Source organism: Siphateles boraxobius, unplaced genomic scaffold (assembly GCF_051911475.1).
Source record: "Siphateles boraxobius isolate OS27281-9 unplaced genomic scaffold, OSU_SipBor_1 119, whole genome shotgun sequence".
Classification (NCBI taxonomy): Eukaryota; Metazoa; Chordata; class Actinopteri; order Cypriniformes; family Leuciscidae; genus Siphateles; species Siphateles boraxobius.
The window spans coordinates 2,242,820-2,267,693 of record NW_027508721.1 but is presented as its reverse complement, the minus strand read 5'-3'; the positions used below and the strand labels follow the sequence as shown (position 1 = coordinate 2,267,693).

The following is a 24,874-nucleotide window of genomic DNA, read 5'->3' as shown; positions in this document are numbered from 1 at the left end:
ATCGCTTTTATATTTTTATATTTGATCTCCTTTTATCACCTAATTTTAACTTCAGCAAATCAGCACACTGCTCAAACGCTTGGATTACTAAAAAAAAAAAAAAAAAAAAAAAAGAAGAAAAAAAAAGCAGAATTCTTTTATTCGACCAGCCTCCCACTGAAAGCTTACATTCCGGGGAAGAGAAAACACAACTGCCATTAGGACATTCATAAGGATAAGAAAATGCCTCCTCTGGAATCTACTTGCTGCTCTAACTGCCACAGACTTTTACAAAGGATTGCAGTTCTTGAAACAAAGTTAATTACGGGACCACCAAACCAGACGGAACACACAACAGAGCTTCGTCATGGACGCCCTCAGCATACAGGCTGTGAGTCCCATGAATCTAGTGCTCCTCGACAGGCCATACTGAGTGTAGAGAAACAAGCCGATCGACTTACAAATCGATGGCACAAACAGGGAGCGAGACCCAAAGGCACTAGAGACATCAGAATGGCACGAGCATCACAAATTGCCGCAGTAGCATCCTCTACCCCAGATATGGCTATGACAAGGATTGCAAACACTGGTCTCCTACCACCGCCTATACATCTTGAGAACCGATTTGAAGTATTAATGAATGAGGAATCCCCAAATGTGATGAATGAACACAGACTGAATCAGCCAGTAGCTAACACTGATGCTAACTGGGGCTCAAGGTCGAGCAGACAGCGGCACTCAGCTCACAGTGCAGCCGAGCCCAGGACTCTGATAGTGGGCGACTCCATAATCAGAAACATTAGCAGCAGGGATACAACCACATGCTGCCTTCCACAAGCAACAACTTCTGATGTAAACAGGGAACTTCAGAACATTCTTATGAAACATAAGACTGCAAATCGACTCATCATTCATGTGGGAAAGAATGATATTCATAAAGAGCAGTCGGAACTCCTTAAGAAGGATTTCAATGAACTTTTTGAAACACTTAAAAGACTGAAAGTTCAAACATTCATAAGTGGACCACTCCCAGCAAGAGGAACAAACAGGTTTTCACGGTTGCTTGGGCTTAATACATGGCTGCAAAAAACCTGCAATATAAAAGGTGTGAACTTCATTGACAACTTCAATCTTTTCTGGAGTCAGAGGCAACTGTTTCAACAGAATGGCCACCACCCAAACAAACTTGGTTCAAGAGTGCTAAAGGACAATATCTACTTCTCCCTCCGTCATCCTTATGCAGTGTGTGCCAATACACTCTACCTGAATGGCACACACACACACCTGGATACAGTATGAATGACCACAGGACTTCGCTTCAGCACCTGAATGGACATGCGGTTGACACATCACACAAGGACAATGATAACACCACTCAGCCACAACAACCTCTGCTCACGGACACAATCTCAGCTGAGCCCTACCCACAGAGCTCACCACAGACAGACTGTGACTTACCAGCACTGCTCCAAGATTCAGCACCCAAGGATGACTTTCTGGAAAACAGCCAAGGAAACCAGGACAGCATATCACAGCCTCCGATAACACCAGAGCAACAGCCCCTCTCACCAGACACGTTATCTCTCTCTCCAGCATCTCCACTTCTGTGCTTCTCAGAGAAAATGGAACAACTGGTGTATGCTGGAACCAGACTATCCCACTCTTTTGCTGCCAGCCCACAGATACCAACCAAAAAACGGCAGGCCCCACAACCACCAAAGCCTGAGGGGCCAGCTCGCCCTCCCCCTCCTCCTGTGAGATCTCCGGCCTCTGCCACAGCGCCAGGGCCCACACCCCCCTCCATCTGCTCGAGGTGAACCAAAAACAACTGATACCAGCTCTCAGTGATATGTGTCGGGTCCCCGCTATGATAACAATAACTTTTCCAAATGTTTACAGAACAAGCGGGAACCCAGTGTACCCAGTGTGCCTGTATCTTTCGCTATTGCTGTTCGATTACATGATAGAAAGTCTAAGGCCTTCAAAAGCCGTACAGCAAACCCATCTAATCTGGTGCCTATTACACGCCAAACTAAGATTGCTGTGGGGAGAAAAAGTAAGACTGTTAAGTTAGCACTTTTAAACATCCGCTCACTTAAAAATAAATCACTTCTAGTCAAAGACTTAATAACCACATACAACCTGGATTTTATGTTGCTAAATGAAACTTGGCTTGAAGACAGCTGCAGTGCAACAGTCCTCAATGAAACAGCCCCTCCTAAATTTACTTTCATGAGTGTCTGCAGAGCTGTCAGAAGAGGTGGGGGTTTAGCTATTTTCTTTTTAAAGATGTCTACCAATGTAAGCAAATATCATTTGGGAATTACCCGTCTTTCGAATATCTGGGTATTGTGTTAAAAGGTGCTCCACGCATTTTACTTATCATTGTTTACAGGCCTCCAAAATACTCTCCAGCCTTTGCTGATGACTTTACAGAACTGTTATCAACAATCTCCTCAGAGTTTGACTGTTTTATCATTGCTGGAGACTTAAACATTCGCATAGATAATGCAGAAACCAATATGGCAAAAGAAATCAAAACTGTTTTAAAAACTTTTGATCTGACTCAGCATGTACATGGACCCACACATAATCATGGACACACTCTAGATTTACTTATCAGCAAGGATCTAAACATTTCATCGATTGTTATTAAGGATGTAGCACTGTCTGATCATTTTTGTATTTTCTTTGATATATTGATCTCTCCTGCCATTGCAGCTAGATCTGTGTCTGTCAAGAAGAGATGCATAAATGAGAACACTAGTGCACTGTTTATGAAGGCTATATCTTTAACACCAAGCATACCTGCTGATTTTCTCCTTGATTCTTTTAACTCAAAAGTTAAGAGTGTAATTGATGATATTGCTCCTGTGAAAGTCAGGAAGAAGAATGGCAGACAAAAAGCACCTTGGAGAAACTCAACAGCAGTCCAAAATATGAAAAGACAATGCAGAAAAGCAGAGTGCATGTGGCAGAAGACAAAACTTGTAGTCCATTATAACATCTACAAAGACAGCATCCATGCTTTCAATAAGGAACTAGGAAAAGCTAGACAGACTTTCTTCTTGAATATTATAAACAGCAATATAAACAACTTACGCACTCTTTTTGCTACTGTAGAGAGACTGACAAACCCCCCAAGCCAGATTCCCAGTGAAAAGCTCTCAGAGAGCAAGTGCAGTGAGTTGCTTCTTTCTTCTCTGAGAAAATCAATAATATCAGAAAGGTGATCAGCTCATCCTTGAGTTGCGCTGGGATCAGGCAGATCAGACAACAGCTTGAGAAAGTAGTCACTATGTCTGATTTTGAAGAAATTGATGGTAACATTTTGGAAGAAACCGTACAGCACCTTAAAACATCAACCTGCGCCCTTGACGCACTTCCCACATCTTTTTTCAAAAATGTGTTACACAGCTTAGAAGCAGATCTCCTAGCAGTGGTAAATGCCTCACTTCTCTCTGGGAGTTTTCCGAACTCTCTGAAAACTGCAGTTGTCAAGCCCCTCCTGAAAAAGAGCAATCTGGATAAGACCATATTAAACAACTATAGACCGATCTCTTAACTTCCTTTCATAGGCAAGATCATTGAAAAAGTTGTCTTCAATCAGCTGAACAAATTCTTAAGCTCAAATGGACACTTTGACAATTTTCAATCTGGTTTCCGACCGCACCACAGCACAGAGACAACGGTCATAAAGATAATAAACCATATTCGCTTAAATACTGATACAAGCAAATTATCAGTGCTGGTACTACTCGACCTCAGTGCTGCATTTGACACTGTTGATCACAACATACTTCTTGACAGGCTGGAAAACTGGTCGGGTTTTCTGGGAAAGTCCTAAAATGGTTCAGGTCATACTTGGTAAGGAGAGGTTATTATGTGAGTATTGGAGATCATAAGTCTGAGTGGACATCCATGACATGCGGAGTCCCTCAAGGCTCAATTCTTGCGCCACTCCTATTCAACCTGTACATGCTCCCAATGAGCCAAATAATGAGAAATAACCAAATCGCTTACCACAGCTATGCAGACGACACACAGCTCTACTTATCCCTATCGCCTAACGATTACAGCCCCATTAACTCTCTGTTCCAATGCATTAATGAAGTAAACAATTGGATGTGCCAAAACTTTCTTCAGTTAAACAAAGACAAAACTGAAGTCATTGCGTTTGGAAACAAAGATGAAGTTCTCAAGGTGAACGCATACCTTCAGTCTAGGGGTCAAACAACTAAAAATCAAGTCAGGAATCTTGGTGTGTTTCTGGAGTCAGACCTTAGTTTCAGTAGTCATGTCAAAGCAATAACTAAATCAGCATACTATCACCTGAAAAATATTGCAAGAATTAGATGTTTTGTTTCCAGTCAAGACTTAGAGAAACTTGTGCATGCTTTCATCACCAGCAGGGTGGATTATTGTAATGGACTCCTCACTGGCCTTCCCAAAAAGACCATAAGACAGTTGCAGCTCATACAGAACGCTGCCGCCAGGATTCTGAGCAGAACCAGAAAATATGAACACATCACACCAGTCCTCAGGGCTTTACACTGGCTGCCAGTTACATTTAGGATTGATTTTAAAGTATTATTACTCGTATATAAATCATTCAATGGCCTAGGACCTCAATACATTGCAGATATGCTCACTGAATATAAACCCAACAGATCGCTCAGATCATTAGGATCACATCAGCTAGAAATACCAAGGGTTAGGTCTAAGCATCGCCAGTCTGCTTTTAGCTATTATGCCAGCCGCAGCTCGAACCAGCTTCCAGAAGAGATCAGATGTGCTCCTACAGTAGTCACATTCAAATCCAGACTCAAAACACATCTGTTTAACTGTGCATTTAATGAATGAGCACTGTGCCACTGTTCGTCCGACTGTTTGTACTGTATTCTATTTTATGTTTTTAATTATTCTGATTTCTTTTGATTATTTCTGTATTTTATCTTTTACTCTAAACTGTTTTAATTATTCTGATTTCTTTTGATTATTTTAATTTCTTCTATGTAAAGCACTTTGAATTACCATTGTGTATGAAATGTGCTATATAAATAAACTTGCCTTGCCTTACCGTTTACACATTATCGGTTGCTGTGTCAATGATTACAAAGCCCAGATGCGGCTTGAAAACATATCAGAGGAATTCACATGCTCTAGAAATGGAAATTGTTCATGCTCTGTCAATATCACTCCCAGGCGAGATGCTTTGAGATTAAAGCCCATCTATCAAGAAGCCAAACTAGACTGTCAACAACACCTTGCAGCGCTGTACATTTGAATAATTTCTCTTTGATGCAATACAAAAGCAGCATTCAGTAATGTAGACATTAAATACACAGTCTTCATGAATACAAAAGGCAACATGCTAATTTGACTTCTGTAATCATTTGAAAGCTGTTCTGATAAATCATGTACAGTAAGATTTCATGTTGAATTTATTTGACCAGGATAACAAAAAATATTTATAGAACAAATCACCTACCTCGTATTTAAAGCATTGTTTCCCAACACTGTTCCTGAAGGATATATTTCTGTTCATGGAGTCCCTACTATCAAGCTATTTTCGAAGAATTCGAAAATGTATAGTGTTGGTTAGCCTCGAGGAACAGGGTTGGGAAACAATGATTTAAGGGGTGCAAATAACACTGATTTACTCAAAGTTTACCTTGCAAAATGCCAGGCTATTCTGAACCAGAGAAATGTTTCTGATGTGACACTATGGAGTAAAATACATTAGAAAAAAGGTCACTGACAATATTATTTATTAATTTATTTTGTACTTTAAAATTAAATATTCAAACAACATGATGACTATGATACAACAACAATGACCAGAAATAAAGGAGGGTGTCATAATCCAGTCCTTGCTAATAAACAACTACTGTAGTTAAAACTACAGTTAATCCCACCCATGTGCTCTTACTAAAAGTAAGCGTGAGTGCAAAGGACAGATATTAAGATTTTTAAAACCATATGTGCCAGTGCAAAGTTATTTTTATAAATCCCAAATGGTGGAAGATTGTACATACATACACGTGCGTTTTGTATTATGTATGGCCTCATCTGAATAAAATGTACATATGCATAATCCAAAGGCATGATACTACTGCATTTAACAGTACTAAAAACTAGGAAAATAGATTATAGACTGTACAGTAAATATCACATGTGCCAATAAGAGAGATATTATTATAATTGATTATACTTACTATAGGAAAAAGTTATCTTCCAGACTTATAAAAAAACTTTATATTATTAGTAAAAGGGACCCATTTCATATGAAGTGTCTTTAACAACTATGTACTAACATTTAAATTAATCATTTGTTACAGTGAAGTTATTGTGCAAATACATCATATTTAAAACTCCTGAATGTAATTACAGCTGTAATTAATTTTCTGTAATTACATTTAGAATTACATTGTTGACCCTTTCCTTACACCTTAACCAGCCCTTAAACCTAACCATACCTCAAAACCTTACCCTAAGCTTACCTCTGTGTTTGAATTACAACATGAACAAAATAACTACATGGTACCTAACATTTATTATTATTATTATTATTATTATTATTATTGATGATGATGATGATGATGATGCCAGTATAGTAGTTAAAGACACCTAATACAAAATGTGAGCAGTAAGATTATTACGTTTAAGCCTGGATGGAGATCAGTTTTGATTTAAACTCTAAACAGATTGCATTTTAATTCCAAAAGTGGTGAATTAAATTAAAAAGCAGTGCAAATAGGTTTGTTACAGTAACATATTACATACATAGACAGTTGACACATTAAACCTGTAAAAATATTTGGTAAATAATTTTTTATAAATAATTGTGTACATAAATAAATCTGAAAGCAAAATGAGAAGCCTAAGACACGTGGTTTCACCTCATACATCACAATAAAGTCAAATTATTGAAGATCTTTAAAACCATGATCCCCTCAAAAGTTATTATACACAGATCCAAACCCCATCCAACTGTATCAGCTGCCTCTTAGTTATATGTTTAATGGGAAGAAGATTCCTAAACTTAATTTCAGCTGAGTTTTACTATTTTCAGTCTAACTATTAAACACAGCATCTAGGAGGGAGAGTGAGAAGCTGAATTTGCAGCGGATTACAAATGTGGCTAGGTCAGAAAAGGACTATTAGAAGGATTACTGTAGTGTTGTGGGAACTACATATATTTCAAAGATGTCATAAGAATGCTGTTTTGAGAAAAAGAGATTTGGTAGGCTGAAATCTTGTGGGTTTTATGATGACATGAGGTACATCCGCACAGCCGGGTAGAAGATGAGGATTGTCCCAAGCACAGAAACTGTGAGAAAGGCCCATAGGAAGATCCGGTCCAACACCTGAGCCACAAACTTCCAGTCCTGAACGACCTGAGAAACAAACAGACCCAAATACACTAAATACACAGTATAAAGCAAGCACTTATTATCAATTGTTAATTGATTGAGTGGTACCTCTCTGATGAAGTGTTCCTTCTTGATGTGTCTGGAAATGTAGTGCACTGAGTTAGTGGCTTTCTCCAACAGGGCAATCCAGGCCTGGTTATCATCTTCCTTTAACCCCCCACGTCCACCTCCGGCACTCTTCTGTTGCCCTTTTTTCATCCCTCGTTTTGGCTCTGGGCTCCTTAGCTCGATGTCTGGGTACTGATACCGATCAGAGTGCCCCCTCATGCAGAGCAGTCTGGGTAATCTCTGGAGGAAAAGACTCTTAACCCATGGTGCCATGGGATGGTATGTGGCAGAAGAACGGTGATGGACATTGATGACAAATACAGTTACAATGATTGAGAATGTGACGAAGATCATGATAAAAAGTAGATACTCTCCTATCAGAGGAATGACTTTAGAGGAAGATGGGATGATCTCTTCAATAACGAGAAGAAACACAGTGAGAGACACAAGGACGGATGTGGAGAGGGAAAGCTTTTCTCCTTCATCCGAGGGAAGGTAGAAGACCAGCACGGTAAGAAATGACAAGCCAAGACATGGGATGATGAGAAAGAGTGTGTAAAAGAGAGGGAGACGCTTCATTATGAACGAATATGTGACGAAGGGATAGGAGTAAATGCCGTCATGCCGACTGCCCCTCTGCCCGGTAGCATTCAGTATTTCCCATTCGCCATTGTCAAAGAAGTCTTTACGGTCTACATATGCATCTAACAGGGTCAGGTCCACCATAGTGCCATCGTATGTCCATGATCCAAACTTCATTGAGCAGTTCTGCCTGTCGAAGGGGAAAAAGGTGACATCCATGGTACAGGCGGATTTATAGCTAGCAGGAGGAGTCCACATGATGGTACCATTAGACCTTACAATGGCTTTGGTCATTAGAGATCCTTCAAACCGGCCATCAGCACTAAGAGAGATAGAGAGAGAGACATGATATTAGCAACTACATTTCACATTTTTTGATGAAAATGTGAGTAGTTATTGCCCATGCAAATGTCAATGCTGCAATGCTCAGAGGTTCTGGAAATTGCAGTAACACTTTATATTAAGTATACAGTAATAAAGTACGTACAAATCATTTGCATACTATTAATTTATAGTTTATTAATAGTTTATATATTGTAGTCTCTACATTACTAATATATTAATAGCCTATATACAAATAGTGTGCTCTTCATTCATTGTCACTGTAATTACCAAAATTATTATTGTTTAATTAGCTCATAAAAATAGTTAAATAATGTTTTGAATGGTTCATTAATAACTTATTAACCATATATAAATGTCTAGTATTTTAAACCAGTAGTTTAAAGGGAGTTGTTAATTGTTATCAGGAGTAAATACTTATTTTAGATTAGGTCAGAAAATGGCATTAATTAACCTTTAATGTACATTAATTGCATTCATATTAATTCATACTCATATTATAAGTGTTTTTTAAAATGTGTACAAATACATTAAGGACGCAAACACGCGCACACACTTTATAGGTATTTTTCATAGAAATAAAGATTTGTATATTGTACAAACTGTATATTCTATCCTCTAACCCTAACTGATGCATTTTAACAATGTGATCTCATGAGTGTTTGTTTGTATTTTTTTCTACCCCACGTATTTACTTACATTCGCATAAACACAAAAACACAGTGTATTGACTTATTGACAGCATACAATACATACAATACATGCCTTAAGGTACAAGATTAAGGGATCATAGTGAAGGGGTTGGAATCTGGAATCCACTGTCGCTTCAATACATATCCTTTGAGTGATTTGTTTTTGAGAGAAGCACCAAACGTTATATTTACTGAAAAAAAAAAAAAAGTTATATTTACTGTTCTAGCTGACCCTGACAGACTAGTTCACTGGGGTCACTCAGGCCTGTCTCATACGTGAGCAATTCTTAGTTCAAGCAATTACTTCACTTTTCATCTTCAATCACTAGAGAATAATGACAAATTTAGTCTGAACCTCTTACTGAGAGAAAGTACATCTCATCAGTATATTTTAGGAAAGTTTCCTGATCGGAGCTAGAGCTCGACCAACTCTAACCTTGAAGAAGCTGCGTGTCTGTGGGTGTGCGTGTTTGTCAGTACCCTTTTGTTATAGAACTTGTTTGTGAGGTGAGCAACTGGCCCCCAGGAGAGATGAAATGACCATCTGACAGACAAACTGGAGCCTGGAAACTCAGATTTGTGACCTCAGGCATACTGGTTGTCATCCAAATAATCAATGGAGATATGGTCTGACTATAACAGCCCATATGTGGAAGTTTATCTATGTCTTAACCAATCCGAATCATTCAACCTGATGTGATGACGTAGTTTAGTGATCTGTGTGAGAGTATAATTGCTGCTGTACTGAGTGTGTATGCAGAGCGACCTGCAAACTCCTTGCTGAGTGTGAAGCTGACTACTGCTGATGAAACGGCAAACTATTCTTCAGTAAAATTTTCGGTAACACTTTACGGTAAGGGTACATGAATTATCATGAATTCATGTATAAATTCATGCATGAATTCTGCATTCATTCATGCATTAATATCTCATGAATCATCAGGAACTAACACGAGTTCAACGTTTTTCATTCATGATTTCATGGATGAACAACACCTTAATTAAAACATTAACTAAGATGAGCACATTATCATGAATTATGATTTATTACACATGATCATTATGTTTTCTTTGTTTTTTGTCTAGGTCAGTGACCTAGTCACCACTTTAGTTGAGGGGCCACACACATGATGAAGTCATTGGTAGATAATGCTCAGTTAATGATGACTACTGTATTGGACAGACCCCAAGATAGACCAATCGCAACTCATAGCACACAAATTCTGTTGACATTCAAATACAGTAGTCATCATTAACTAAGCATTATCCATCAATGACTTCATCATGTGTGTGGCCCCTCAACTAAAGTGGTGACTAGTCCTTTGAAACACTGATGAACAATGTGCTATTAATGGTGGCATAACTGTGAACAAAGAAAACATCATGATCATGCGTAATAAACCATAACTCATGATGATGTGCTCATCTTAGTTAATGTTTTAATTAAGGTGTTGTTCATCCATGAAGTCATGAATGAAAAATGTTGAACTTGTGTTAGTTCCTGATGATTCATGAGATATTAATGCATGAATGAATGCAGAATTCATGCATGAATTTATGATAATTCATGTACCCTTACCTTAAAGTGTTACCAAATTTTCTTCAGTTGATTGCAACTCTGACTCCTGGTCTTCATCATATCTGGTCCTGGGTCTTAACTGTAAGTTCTCCAACAATAGCTTAATGTATTTGCAAACATTTTAAAGAACACTTAATATTAATGGAATTAATGTCCAATAAAGGTTGGTTAAAAGCACTTAATGACATTTTATTTTAGATTTTCCGTGACTTAATCTAAAGTGAGAACCGAATGAAGAACTCACTATAGAGACTACAATATATAAACTATGAATTACAAATAAAATAATAGTTTATAAAATATTTGTAAGTACTTTTTTATTATATACATATTGTAATATGTTACCGATATGGCTAAGATTTTGTGAGTTACATTGCTACTGTATGCTGCTGCTAGGCTATTCTAAATGGGTTAGTAAATTATATTATTGTGCATGTATTTGGAAAGAACAACAATGGTGTCAGATGCAGCAGTTAAAAAAATATTTTAATTAATAAATGACATTTTTTTCAATGTCCATTCCATTTCTACTCTTCTAATAAGTATTTAAATTTTTTTAGGACAATTTGAATATGTTATAGATCATTAGACATGATGTTATGGTGTCCTGGAAGGTCCTGAGGAGAAACTTTCATAAAAACTTCATAAAAATTGTCTGACGCAGTGTTTCTCAACCTTTTGAAACTTCTCCCCAATAGTTATTTGATAATGTCAAATTGATATTAAATACAACCCATAGGTGTGATTAAATATGAAGCAAACTTAAACTTGAATTAAAATTAGACTAAATTTAAAAAAAAATTTTTTTATTAAAATTCAATGTAATTTTATTGTTTCTATTTAATAATTTAAATTCATTATGAATAAAATAGTTAAAAATAAAAAAAATATTTAAAATTCCTGCTTTTTAATTTTGCTGGATATTGGCAATATTTGCTCTCCTGGTACAGTTTTTTCTATGTCTGCTATGCTTGAAATAAACTCTTCCAGCCTCAGCTTCAACTACAGTTGTTTAGATGTTGTTCACAGGCAGCCAATGAAGACCATAGGCTGGCATTATGCACATTTGTTACAAATCTACGTAGGTTTGAGTAGGAGGTAAGCCTGGAATCACTGATGACTTGTTCCAGGCGGTTCAGAATCGGTTCTTTCTTTCAGGAGACAACACCTCCATTTATTGTGCCTTTTGATCTTTCTTCAAAGCTATATAAGACACTAAATGAAAGGTAATATCAGAAAAAAGCATAACAGGGGACTTTAAATACAGATTTTGTGTCATCTAGAACAAGCGCACAAAAACTGGCCAATTGTAGTCCGATTAACATTGGATGAAGCCAAGACACAACTGCATTATCTAATATGAGCACCTGTATGACATTATATACGTATAAAAGGTCATAAAAAGACTTACTTCTCATAAAGGACGATGTCTGGTAGCCAGATACTTTCTGAGGGCACTCTGATGGATGTGATTCCACCATAATCTTCTGGATTCCAACGAAGCTTAGAGTCTGTCCACTCCTACAAGAAAGAGACCATTAAAGCATGAATCAAGAAAGTATTTTGGGACATACTTTAATAATGAAAGCCAAAATTTCTTTGGGTTACCTGCCACAACCAGACATTTGTAGTCATTAGTTGATTCTTTTCATCCTGAAAATTAAGAAAATACACAATGAAAGGTGAAAAATGTATATATTTCCTAAAATGCGATTACACCATACACAATGAAAGGTGAAAAAATGTCGATATTTGCCAAAATGCGATTCCACCATACATGTGTTTGAACCACATAACACGTTTTAAATGAACCCGAATGCACTATTTCTCTCAAAGACTCAAAATCTCTCACCATTGACCTACTTGTGTCATTCAGAGGATTAACTCAACTGTGATATTTATATAGCAGCTAAAAAGATAGTATTTATTATATGTCTTTTGTTTCATTAAATTGAAATTCAGACCCTGAATAGGAACCAATATACTGAGACACATCTGTTATATAAGAAGGGTGTGAAAATCAATTGTTCCTACAGTGTTCAGTGTTTCACCAGCCAGAAATATACAATTTCAAGTCAAATCGTGACAACAAGGTGAGTGCTGAATATCATGTTGGTTACAGGATATGACCATCAGGTGGCTCTGCAGGACAAATATATATAGGATGTGCCTGAATCCTAAAAAAAACCTTGCTGCCACACTGCTCAGACTAAACAGGCTTCCAACAAAGCACCATATTGTCACGCTGATTATCCTGGTTATGTCTACAGTGAGGTAGGCATAATTAAGCAAATATTTAGTGACTAAAATATGTATTATATTTTATTTCTAAAAAAAAATTAAAGTTAGGAAAAATGTACTTTTATAAATTATTTTAATAATTAAACTCTTCATCTGTGCCATTTTTATTATTTCCACAAACCACTGAAAAACATGGACAGGATTGTGGGATATCATAGGCAGCCTTATAAAATCAATCAGATAAAGGCATCTTAGTTTCCAGGATGTTATGTGGATGTAAATACTAGATTTGGACAGCTTCCGACATCCTGCTTGCATAGGCCAAATTTTCAACAACCAGAGTTCTACTCTGTGAATGAAAGGTTTTAAAGGGATAGTTCGACCAAAAATCTATTTCTTTGCGGTATGATCAAATTTACAAGTTGAGATCCACAATAAATTGTAACTGCCAGTTAGAAACTCTCGATCTTCGTTAAGCCACGCCTTTCCAAGTTTTCAATTAAAGAATAATGACTGAAACAAATTGGTACTGATCGTAATAAGTTTGAATGCTCTATGGTACAATTTAGTCTGTTCACATTTTGCGTGCTTTTAATAAAGAATATTCTTTACAATAAAGCAATAAAGATAAAATCACTTCATGCACCTCATGTTGCAATTGTGAAATTGTAAGTAATCACATCTCAAGAGGACTTGAATACAGCAATATGAAGAAGCTTTTTTTTGCTCTTGTGAAATTAAATAATTCATTATATTCCCACATTACATTAACCACATTTATATATCAAAATCCCTATTAGACACTTGTACTACCTAGTCATGATGATAAAATAAGAATGACATCGTATAGACAATATGATTCTTGTGCAGCTTAGGTCAATGCTCATTTCAATCAAACTATTTTTGTAGCACATTTCAGAATGAATTATTTTGTGAACGTGTCACAGTGTAAATGCAGTTTTTTAAATTGAAATAATTGTAAATAAGTAATAAAATGTAATTGTATTAATAACTTGTCTCTACAATAAAGATCAACTGATCACCAAGAACACTGTTTGCCTTTCTCTGATTCCTGTAAAGTATGAAAAGGCAATTCATATTTTATAGGTAAAAGATTAAACATTTACAATCATGTAGATATATTAACCCCACACTCTTAAATGGAGCCAGTCTCACTATAACGTCAGCCAGTAGTTACGGGGGAAGTGTTGCATGCAAACATGTTCATATTGTAAGACATAATTACTCACACTGTACAGTGCATTATTGCATGATTTATGGATTTACATAGATGACTCATACATGCACTGACTCAGACTCTGTGATTTGATTTAACATGGGCAACTGGGAGTAGCTTAAAGGGACAGTTCACATAAAAGTGATAATTCTGTGATTATTTACATTCATTGTTCCTAACCTGTATTCTGTTCAAATAATTATCTGAAGAATCCTTTTGCAGATCTTGCCACAGTAACAGATCATTCATAGTGACCAGAGGGCTTCTTCTCACAGCACCTTACACCTTGTCAGCTGGCTTTACTCTCTGCTTATTCACAATGGTAAAATGAATGAATAATAAATGTCTGAATGCATCCACATGAAACAAATGATTGCCAAAATGTTTGAAAGAAAAGCATAGTTAGGTTTTCTAGGGCTAATCAACATAATTATGCAATAATTATAAAATTATATTTTCAAACAAAATTATTAACAACCGTCCATTTTACAGTCGGGTTTTTGCATTCGGAATAGACGCAAATGTTAAAATATTTCAAAGAACCAGCTCCTCCTCTCGTCCAGTCAGGATTTGGCATGTTGGTTCTGTTCGCTTTACCCTAAGGGGGGGTATTGCTGCTCTCCCTGCTCTTATCCAGGCTTGGCTGCAAGGATGTGCAGGGAGTTCCTGCCCAGAACAGAACTGTACCGCCAATCCAAACTGTATGCTAATTGTCAATCGTCTTTGATGATAGTTGTCCTAACAGAAACATAATATTCCAAATTACTGCTGCATTGTGTTTTTTATTTAAAATACAAACAGATTTCTGTATTTTAATTATTATTATGACTTATATGTACCACAGAATTATAGCCTACTATGTTATAATCAATGTAATATCCAAACAAACAATAATGTGTTATATTAAAAAGATAGTTTACCCCAAAATTCAAATTCTATTTATTTACTCACCCTCATGTCAAGTCAAACCTGTATGATTTTTTTTTCTTCTTCCACAGGTTTGGAACAATATTTGTTTAAAAATGTCTCTGTGTTTTTTGTCCATACAATGGAAGTCAATGGTACCACCCTCTTTTGAAGGTGAATACATTATTAAATAATTTTCATTTTGTGTGAACTATCCCTTTAATACTATACTGTATTATATTAATACAGTGCTGCATTTGACACCATTGACCACAACATTCTCTTAAATAGACTAGAAAACTATGTTGGCATTAGTGGAACTGCATTAGCATGGTTTAAATCATATTATCTGACCGCTATCAGTTTGTAGCAGTAAATGAAGAGATGTCTTATCGATCACAAGTTCAGTATGGCGTACCACAAGGCTCAGTACTAGGACCACTGCTGTTCACTCTGTACATGCTACCTTTAGGAGATATCATTAGAAAACATGGAATTAGCTTTCACTGTTATGCTGATGATACTCAGCTCTATATTTCTTCCAAACCTAACGAAACTCACCAATTCACAAAATTATCGGAATGCATAGTTGATATCAAATTGGATGACTAGTAATTTCCTACTACTAAATTCTGAAAAACAGAGATTCTAATTATTGGACAAAAAACTTCAACACGTAATAACCTAGAATACCGTCTAACACTTGATGGCTGCTCTGTTAAGTCTTCGTCGTCAGTTAGGAACCTGGGTGTGCTCTTTGATACCAATCTTACATTTGAAAGTCACGTGTCTAGTGTCTGTAAAACTGCATTTTTCCATCTTAAAAATATATCTAAATTACGTCATATGCTCTCATTGACAAATGCGGAACAACTAGTTCATGCGTTCATGACATCAAGGCTAGATTATTGTAATGCTCTACTGGGTGGTTGCCCTGCACGCTTAATAAACAAACTACAGCTAGTTCAAAACGCAGCCGCTAGAGTTCTTACCAGAACCAGGAAGTACGACCATATTAGCCCGGTTCTGTCAACACTGCATTGACTCCCTATTAAACATCGTATAAATGTTTAAATATTGCTGATTACTTACAAAGCACTAAATGGTTTAGCTCCCCAGTACTTGAGCGAGCTCTTAATGCATTATAGTCCTTCACGTCTATTGCGATCTCAAAACTCCGGCCAGTTGATAATACCTAGAATATATAAATCGAGTGCTGGCGGTAGATCCTTTTCCTATTTAGCACCAAAACTTTGGAACAATCTTCCTAACATTGTCCGGGAAGCAGACACAGTCTGTCAGTTCAAAGCTAGACTAAAAACGCATCTCTTTGATCTAGCATTCACATAACACTCTATAGACTTCTATAATTCAATATTAGGCTGCTTAGATTAGGTCAGCCGGAACTGGGAACACTTCCCTCAAATCCTGATGTACTCGTTACATCATAAGAAGAATGGCATCTACGCTAATTTTAGTGTCTTTGTTTATCCCGAGGTTTTCCCGCAGCCTGCTGGATCCGGGCCGTTTCCAGATCTGACGAAGGACTTTCGCCTGGACCTGATGACAATGCAGTGCTGAAGTGCCAACTAGCCTCTCCCTATGGAGGATCCCTATACCACTCTACAGATAAAGCGTTGTGGAATTTTTCGGTTCGCTTACCTACCCAAAGTGATAAGATAAAATAAAAATTCTGCATCAAAATTTATAGACCAGTAGTTTGTTTAGGCATGGTTTGTAAGGAATTACAAATCTGCGCACATATATTCAAACGCACATAACTATAGAATCAATTCTTAATGCGCATGTGAACGCCATCAGCGTCTATCACAGGTTCACGTTTAAAGTCTGTTTAGAGAGAACGGTGTCGTCTTAGCGGCCCCTAATTTAATAACAAATGATCATTTAGACGGAAGTGAATCAATCAAAACTAACTTTAGCTGGAAAAAACATTTTTCAAGAGCCACTATAAAACCAAACCAATCTCTGTTACCTTAAATTATATGTTTATCTCTGTAAAGCTGCTTTGAAACAATCTACATTGTTAAAAGCGCTATATAAATGAGGATGACTTGACTTGACTTAATAGATTCATTTTAACCTCTATTTATATTTGACCACAACCCAAACAGCGTCTCCTGGTTTCTTTTTAAAAAGGGTTCTGCACAACCATTGACACAAATTATCATCTTCAAATTGTCAAATGGTAAAGCATTTATGGAACTATTCTGTTGTGGTATGGCATGATAAAAGTGTGTCTAGTAATATTACACACATGCTAGCATTTTCAATCAGGTTCTTGAATGCTCAGCAGCATCATCAGGATCAATACATGGGTCAAAAGAGAAGAGGAAAACACAGCGATAGGATCATTTAGATAGAGTATAGAAAACACAAAGTGTGATACAGCTGGTTGTCATGATGATGTGTTGAGTAAATATAGTCTAGCAACTATGATCTGAGTTGCCATTCTCATATCCTGCCTAAACTAATCAGAATCAGAATCAGAAAGAGCTTTATTGCCAAGTGTGCTTGTGTCACACTACTGCAAGGATGAAGACACAGAGAATGACGTTAACAGGTTTTATTTTAGACACTGTATGCAACAGTGATTGTTGACAAGTGATTGTTGCGGAGCGACTGCTGCATTAGCAGAGGCATCCATCAGCAGCTGGGGTGCGGCGGCACCCCGAGGGGCTTCGGTGGATGCAGCGTGGATCTCAGAAGCAGAGGAAGCTTTATTTTAGACACTTTATGCAACTCCTGAATACAGGAATGAGCTTCGAGATCCACACAGGGAACACAGGGAGAAGACTTGAACTTGAGTCCGTCTTGTAGATACTGGAAATAGCTGACCACTGGAATCCTGATAGAGATCCGCGAATTCCAGTAGGTATATTGAGGATACTGGAACCAGACCGAAGGGTTTAGGAACCGGAGAGTCACTGGCATCGAAAGACGAGACCTGACAATGAGCTGTAGACTGACTGGGGTTTATATGCAGAGCTGGTGTGGTGAGTGAAGTGATGAGGGTGCAGGTGAGGTGAATCAGAATTCCGGTGATTGCGATCGGGACCAGGTGTGTTGGGTTGAAGCTGGCTGGGGTGTGTCGTTGGGTGAATCCGTGACAGTACCCCCCCCCCCCCCCTCCACGGCCAGCTCCTGAGGGCCGTAGACCCCGACGACGAGGGCGACCTCGTGGACGGGGGCCTGGACGATCCGGGTGGTCACGGTGGAAGTCCTGGAGGAGCGTGGGGTCCAAGATGTCGTCCCGATGGACCCAACAGTGTTCCTCAGGTCCAAACCCCTCCCAGTCCACGAGGTACAGCAGCTGGCCCCCCCGTCGTCGAGAATCCAAGATGGTGCGGACCTGGTATACGGCTTCGTCTGTGGGGTCCACTGGAGGAGGAGGGGGTACTTCGCCAGCTTCAGCTTCTGTGGAAGGGGAAGAGAGAGGTGCAGTGTAGGGTTCTAATAAGGAAACATGGAAGGTGGGTGCAATCCGGTAGTGATGGGGTAGTGCAAGTCGATACGTGACGTCATTGACCTGCCTCAGCACCGCGAATGGACCTATGAACCTGGGACTCAGTTTACGGGAGGGCAGTCGGAGGCGGATATCCCTGGTGGAGAGCCACACCAGCTGACCAGGAGTGTAGTGGGGTGTGGGTCCTCGACGTACATCGGCCTGTTGTTGGAACCTCCGTACTGCCCCTTGTAGGTGGACGTGGGCTGAGTCCCAGACTCTCTCACTCTCGGTGAACCAGTGCTGGACCGCTGGAACGTCCGATGGTTCGCCTGTCCATGGGAACAGAGGTGGTTGGTATCCCAGAACGCATTGGAACGGCGTCAAGCCTGTAGATGTTTGGCGTAGAGAGTTCTGGGCATACTCTGCCCATGGGAGGTACTGGTCCCAGCGTTCCTGTGCGTCATGGCAGTAGGTTCTCAGGTATCTCCCGATCTCCTGGATCTTACGCTCCGCTTGGCCGTTGGATTGAGGGTGGTACCCCGACGTCAGGCTGACCGATACTCCTAGAAGCTTAAAGAACGATTTCCAGACTCTTGATATGAACTGTGGTCCCCGATCCGATACTATGTCCTCTGGGATTCCGAAGTGGCGGAAAATCTCGGTGAATAACATCTCGGCTGTCTTGAAGGCTGTGGGGAGTCCGGAGAGGGATATCAATTTGCAGGACTTGGAAAATCTGTCAACGACCACTAGAATGCAGGTCTTGGAGTTGGACGATGGTAGATCGGTAACAAAATCCACGGCGAGATGGGACCAGGGTCTGTTCGGAATTGGTAGAGGCATGAGCTTCCCTTCTGGGAGACGTCGAGGTACCTTGGCCATAGCACAAGCGGTGCACCCCTGCACGTATAGGGAGATATCCTGGGCCATGCCGGGCCACCAGTAGCGCTGTTGGAGAAGTGAGAGGGTTTGTTGGCTGACTGGGTGTCCAGAGCCCGGAGAGGTGTGTACAGAGTCCATGAGGTGGAGCGGAAGTTGGTAGGTACGAAAACCTTCCCCTCAGGACCCCCCGGCGGAGCAGGTTCGGTAAGGGTGGCGTCGGCAATGAGTTCGTCGATGTTCCACTGGATGGGACTGACAAACATGGCTGGAGGGAGTATGGTTTCGTTGATTTCTGTGGAGGTTTCGGATTGATAGAGGCGTGATAGAGCGTCTGCTTTGAGATTCTTGGAACCCGGGTGGTAGGTAACTGTGAAATTAAAGCGTGTGAAAAAGAGAGCCCACCGAGCCTGGCGAGGATTTAATCTTCTGGCCTCCTGGAGATACTCAAGGTTGCGGTGGTCTGTAATTACTTGAAATGGGTTGTTGGCTCCCTCCAACCAGTGTCTCCACTCCTCTAAAGCTAATTTAATAGCCAAGAGTTCTCGATTACCGACATCATAATTCTGCTCTGCCGGGGACATCTTGCGTGAAAAAAAGGCGCATGAATGGAGTCGTGGAGGGGTCCCCTGCCGCTGTGAAAGGACAGCTCCAACTCCGTTGGTGGACGCATCCACTTCCACTATGAACGGGAGATCAGGGTTGGGATGACACAGCGTAGGAGCAGAACAGAAGGCTTTCTTCAAACCCTCAAAGGCCTCGGAAGCTTCAGCAGACCAGGTTAACCGTGTGGTACCCTTCTTCAGCATGGAAGTTACTGGAGCGCAGATCTTACTATAATCGCGGATGAACCGACGATAGAAATTGGCAAAGCCAAGAAAACGTTGCAGCTCCTTCAGGGACTGGGGTTTAGACCAGTTGATCACCGCTTCTACCTTATTTAGATCCATAGAAATGCCGTCTGGCTGAATCACGTACCCCAGGAAGTGCATGGATTCTTGATGGAACTCGCATTTTTCTAACTTCAGGTACAGTTGGTACTCACGGAGGCGTTTAAGGACTTGCTTCACCTGTAGTACATGTTCATCGAGGTTGGAGGAGTAGATTAGGATGTCATCAATGTAGATGACCACAAACCGATGGAGCATGTCTCGGAATATCTCGCTCATGAAGCCCTGGAAGACTGCTGGACTATTCGACAGCCCGAACGGCATAACCCGATATTCATAGTGCCCAGCAGGAGTGATAAAGGCAGTCTTCCACTCATCGCCTTCACGTACACGAACCAGGTTGTAAGCACTTCTCAAATCGAGTTTGGTGAAGACCCGAGCTCAACGTAGCTGTTCCAGAGCCGAAGGTACCAAGGGCAGTGGATATCTGTACTTGATGGTAGAAGCATTAAGGATGCGGTAATCAATGCATGGGCGCAGTCCTCCGTCCTTTTTCCCGACGAAGAAGAAGCTCGAGGCGGCAGGGGACGTAGAAGGTCGAATGTATCCTTGGCGTAAGGCTTCCTCCAAATACTCCTCCATGGCCTTCTGCTCCGGGATGGACAACGGGTAGATCTTCCCATGCGGTAGAGTGGCCCCAGGCAGCAGGGCAATAGCACAGTCCCATGGCCGGTGAGGTGGTAGAGTAGTGGCGAGTTGTTTACTAAACACGTCCTGGAAGGCCCGGTATTCCGGAGGGATCTGGTGGGAAGACTCGGTGACTGGACTTTCGACGGAGGTTGAACCCAGGACTGCTGAGACAGCGGATATGGCGGATGAGGATTGTTTCTTGACAGGACGTAGACAATGCTTTTTACAGTGATCACTCCAACGACTTACTTCTCCAGAAGTCCAGCAGATGTCAGGCGAGTGTTGAGTAAGCCACGGGCGTCCCAGGACGATATCTGCAGTGGAGCCCTCCAGTACCAGTAAAGAGCATCTTTCTTGGTGAAGACAACCGATGGACAGGTGTAATTCGGGACTGCAGTGCTGAATACTTCTTTTAGAAAGGGGTTTTCCAAGGATGGAGTGTATATTCAGTGGTTGATTTAATCGTTGACGGGGGGTTTGCTAACGGTTGAGTAGAGAAGCTGAAATGAAGTTCCCCGCCGCGCCGGAGTCAATCAGAGCTTTCGCTGGAATAGAGTGTTTCAGATATGTTATTAAGACTGGAGTTTGTTTTAGGTTTAACACTGGAAATGGTAGATCTACAGTACTCACCGCCGAACGGCTGGGACGGACGGGACATTCGACACGATAATGTCCAGAAGCACCACAGTAGAGACATAGATTATTAGTTCGACGTCGGTTACGTTCAGATGTAGTTAAACGTCCTGTATCGACTTCCATTGGCTCAGGTACTGGAGGGCTTAAGGACGAGGAGATGCGAGTACGAGCAGGGAGATTAGACAAACATGCAGTGCGACGTTGGTCTATGAGGATCGAGCGGCGGATGAGTTTTTCAATCCCAATGGTGTCATCATAGATGGCCAATTGTAGCCCGACATCTGGGTTGAGTCCTTGACGATAAGCGCTCAAAGCGATTTCGTTCCATCCGCTGCTTGCCGCGATCGTTCGAAACTTCAAAGCGTATTCTGAAACAGAGGAGGTGCCTTGTCGTAGGCGAAACAGCTGATCATGAACGGAGATGGCACTAGAAGTTTGAGCGAATACAGTGTGAAAATGTTCAAAGAATCCATTTAAAGTCTGTAATGCGGGTGCATTGGATTCCCAGAGAGCTTGAGCCCAGTTTAATGCGCGAACCGAGAGCAGAGAAATTATAAAAGCAATTTTGGCTCTTTCAGAAATAAACTGAGCAGCGTTTACCTCCAAGTAGAGTTTGCATTGAAGAAGAAATCCGTTGCAATCCTCCCCGCCTGCATATGAAGCTGGTTTGGCCATGGGACTTACTGAGGCAGGTCGGTAGTTCTGAAGAGCGTGACGGAATTCAATGAGGGTTCTTGAAGTGATTGTTGCAACTCCTGAATACAGGAATGAGCTTCGAGATCCACACAGGGAAAACAGGGAGAAGACTTGAACTTGAGTCCGTCTTGTAGATACTGGAAATAGCTGACCACTGGAATCCTGATAGAGATCCGCGAATTCCAGTAGGTATATTGAGGATACTGGAACCAGACCGAAGGGTTTAGGAACCGGAGAGTCACTGGCATCGAAAGACGAGACCTGACAATGAGCTGTAGACTGACTGGGGTTTATATGCAGAGCTGGTGTGGTTAGTGAAGTGATGAGGGTGCAGGTGAGGTGAATCAGAATTCCGGGGATTGCGATCGGGACCAGGTGTGTTGGGTTGAAGCTGGCTGGGGTGTGTCGTTGGGTGAATCCGTGACAGCTTGCACACACAAGGAATTTGTTTTGGTGCTGAGGCTTCCAGTGGACTATACAAATACAACAAGAAACATGAAACATAATACTACAAATTATAAGAATAAAAAATAAAAATATATGAGAATAAAAGTATCACGGTTTAGTCAGAATAGACATTTCCAGATTTACAGATTATGAACATATTTACAGTGTTTTGACTATTATAATAAATAAATCTAAATATAAGTATAAGTATCACCTGAGTTGTAGGATATTGCACTAAACAGTGGGAGTATTGCACTTAAAGGCATATGCCTTGGGAGGTGTCTTAACTGTTCAGAAGGGAAATGGCCTGTGGGAAGAAACTGTTCCTGTGCCGAGATGTTCTTGTGGCCAGTGATCTAAGTCTCCGTCTTGACGGTAACAGTTCAAACAGGTGGTGTCCAGGGTGAGTGGAGTCTGTGATGATTTTACTTGCTCTCTTCCTCACTCTGGAAGAGTACAGGTCCTGGAGGGATGGGAGGGGGGCACCAATGATCCTCTCCGCAGTCCGGACTGTCCGTTGTAGTCTCCTGATGTCTGATTTGGTAGCTGAACCAAACCAGACAGTGATGGATGTGCATAAGACAGACTCGATGACGGCTGTGTAGAACTGAATCAGCAGCTCCTGTGGCAAGTTGAACTTCCTCAGCTGGCGAAGGAAGTACAGTCTCTGCTGGGCTTTTTTTTTTACAATGGAGTCAATGTGATTGTCCCACTTCAGATCCTGAGAGATGGTAGTGCCCAGGAACCTGAATGACTCCACTGCTTCCACAGTGCTGTTCATGATGGTGAGTGGGGGGAGTGCTGAGCTGTTCCTCCTGAAGTCCACGATCATCTCCACTGTTTTGAGCGTGTTCAGCTCAAGGTAGTTGTAACTGCACCAGACAGCCAGCTGTTCAACCTCCAGTCTGTAAGCAGACTCGTCACCGTTCCGGATGAGACCGATGACAGTGATGTCGTCGGCAAATTTCAGGAGCTTGACAGAGGGGTCTTTAGAAGTGCAGTCGTTAGTGTACAGGGAGAAGAGCAGTTGGGAGAGAACGCACCCTTGAGGGGCGCCAGTGCTGGTGGTGAGAGTCCTGGATGTGTGTTTCCCCAGTCTCACTCGCTGCTGCCGGTCCGTCAGGAAGCTGGAGATCCACTGACAGATCGAGGATGGTATGGAGAGCTGGGTCAGTTTGGCTGTGAGAAGATCAGGCATGATGGTATTGAAGGCTGAACTGAAGTCCACAAAGAGGATCCTTGCATAAGTCCCAGGTCTGTCGAGATGTTGCTGGATATAATCTAGTCCCATGTTGACTGCATCATCCACAGACCTGTTTGCTCTGTAAGCAAACTGAAAGGGATCCAGCACGGGTCCATTGATGTTCTTCAAGTGGGCCAGCACCAGTCTTTCAAACGACTTCATGACGACAGACGTGAGAGCGACAGTTCTGTAGTCATTAAGTCCAGTGATTTTGGGTTTTTTGGGGACCGGAATGATAGTGGAGCGTTTGAAGCAGCAGGGAACTTCACATTGCTCCAATGATCTATTGAAGATCTGTGTGAAGACCGGGGCCAGTTGGTCAGCACAGGCTTTTAAACGAGCAGATGAGATGCCGTCTGGGCCTGAAGCTTTCCTAGTCTTCTGTTTTTTGAAGACTCGGCTCACGTCCTCCACACAGACCTTAAGCTCAGGTTGAATGGCAGGAGGGGGGTGTGGGAGTGCAGGAGGTGATGGTGAATGTGTGAAGTGCAGGTTAGAGCCGGTGTGTGGTGTGAATGAGGGCTTTTCAAACCTGCAATAAAATGAATTTAAATCGTCAGCCAGGTGTTGATTGTCCACAGATCGGGGGGATGGTGACTTGTAGTTGGTGATGTTCCTCAGGCCATTCCAGACTGATAATGGGTCGTTGGATGAAAACTGGTTTTTCAGTTTTTCAGAGTAGCTTCTTTTAGCAACTCTGATCTCCTTTGTCAGTCTGTTTCTGGCCTGGTTATACAAGATTTTATCCCCACTTCTGTAAGCATCCTCTTTGGCATGACGAAGGTGTTGGAGTTTCCCAGTAAACCATGGTTTATCATTAGTGAATGATAAGAATGTCCTGGTAGGAATGCATGTATCCTCACAGAAACTAATATATGATGTTAC

General features: G+C 40.8%; 2 protein-coding genes across 3 annotated transcripts in view; one reads left to right on the top strand and one right to left on the bottom strand.

Annotated features, from left to right (window-relative positions):
• The window catches only part of LOC143713118 (uncharacterized), a 311,754-nt gene that overhangs the window by 196,123 nt on the left and 90,757 nt on the right, over positions 1-24,874 (top strand). The window lies entirely within an intron of this gene.
• Positions 5,919-24,874, bottom strand: part of chrnb3a (cholinergic receptor nicotinic beta 3 subunit a) — a 40,610-nt gene continuing 21,654 nt past the window's right edge. For both annotated transcript variants that reach the window (XM_077204118.1, XM_077204126.1), the window contains 4 exons: positions 12,267-12,311; positions 12,070-12,179; positions 7,464-8,367; positions 5,919-7,379 (listed from right to left, as the gene is read on the bottom strand). In XM_077204118.1, the coding sequence (XP_077060233.1) occupies positions 7,248-7,379; positions 7,464-8,367; positions 12,070-12,179; positions 12,267-12,311 (1,191 nt within the window). In that variant the 3' untranslated portion in view covers positions 5,919-7,247. The remainder of the gene's footprint in view (positions 7,380-7,463; positions 8,368-12,069; positions 12,180-12,266; positions 12,312-24,874) is intronic.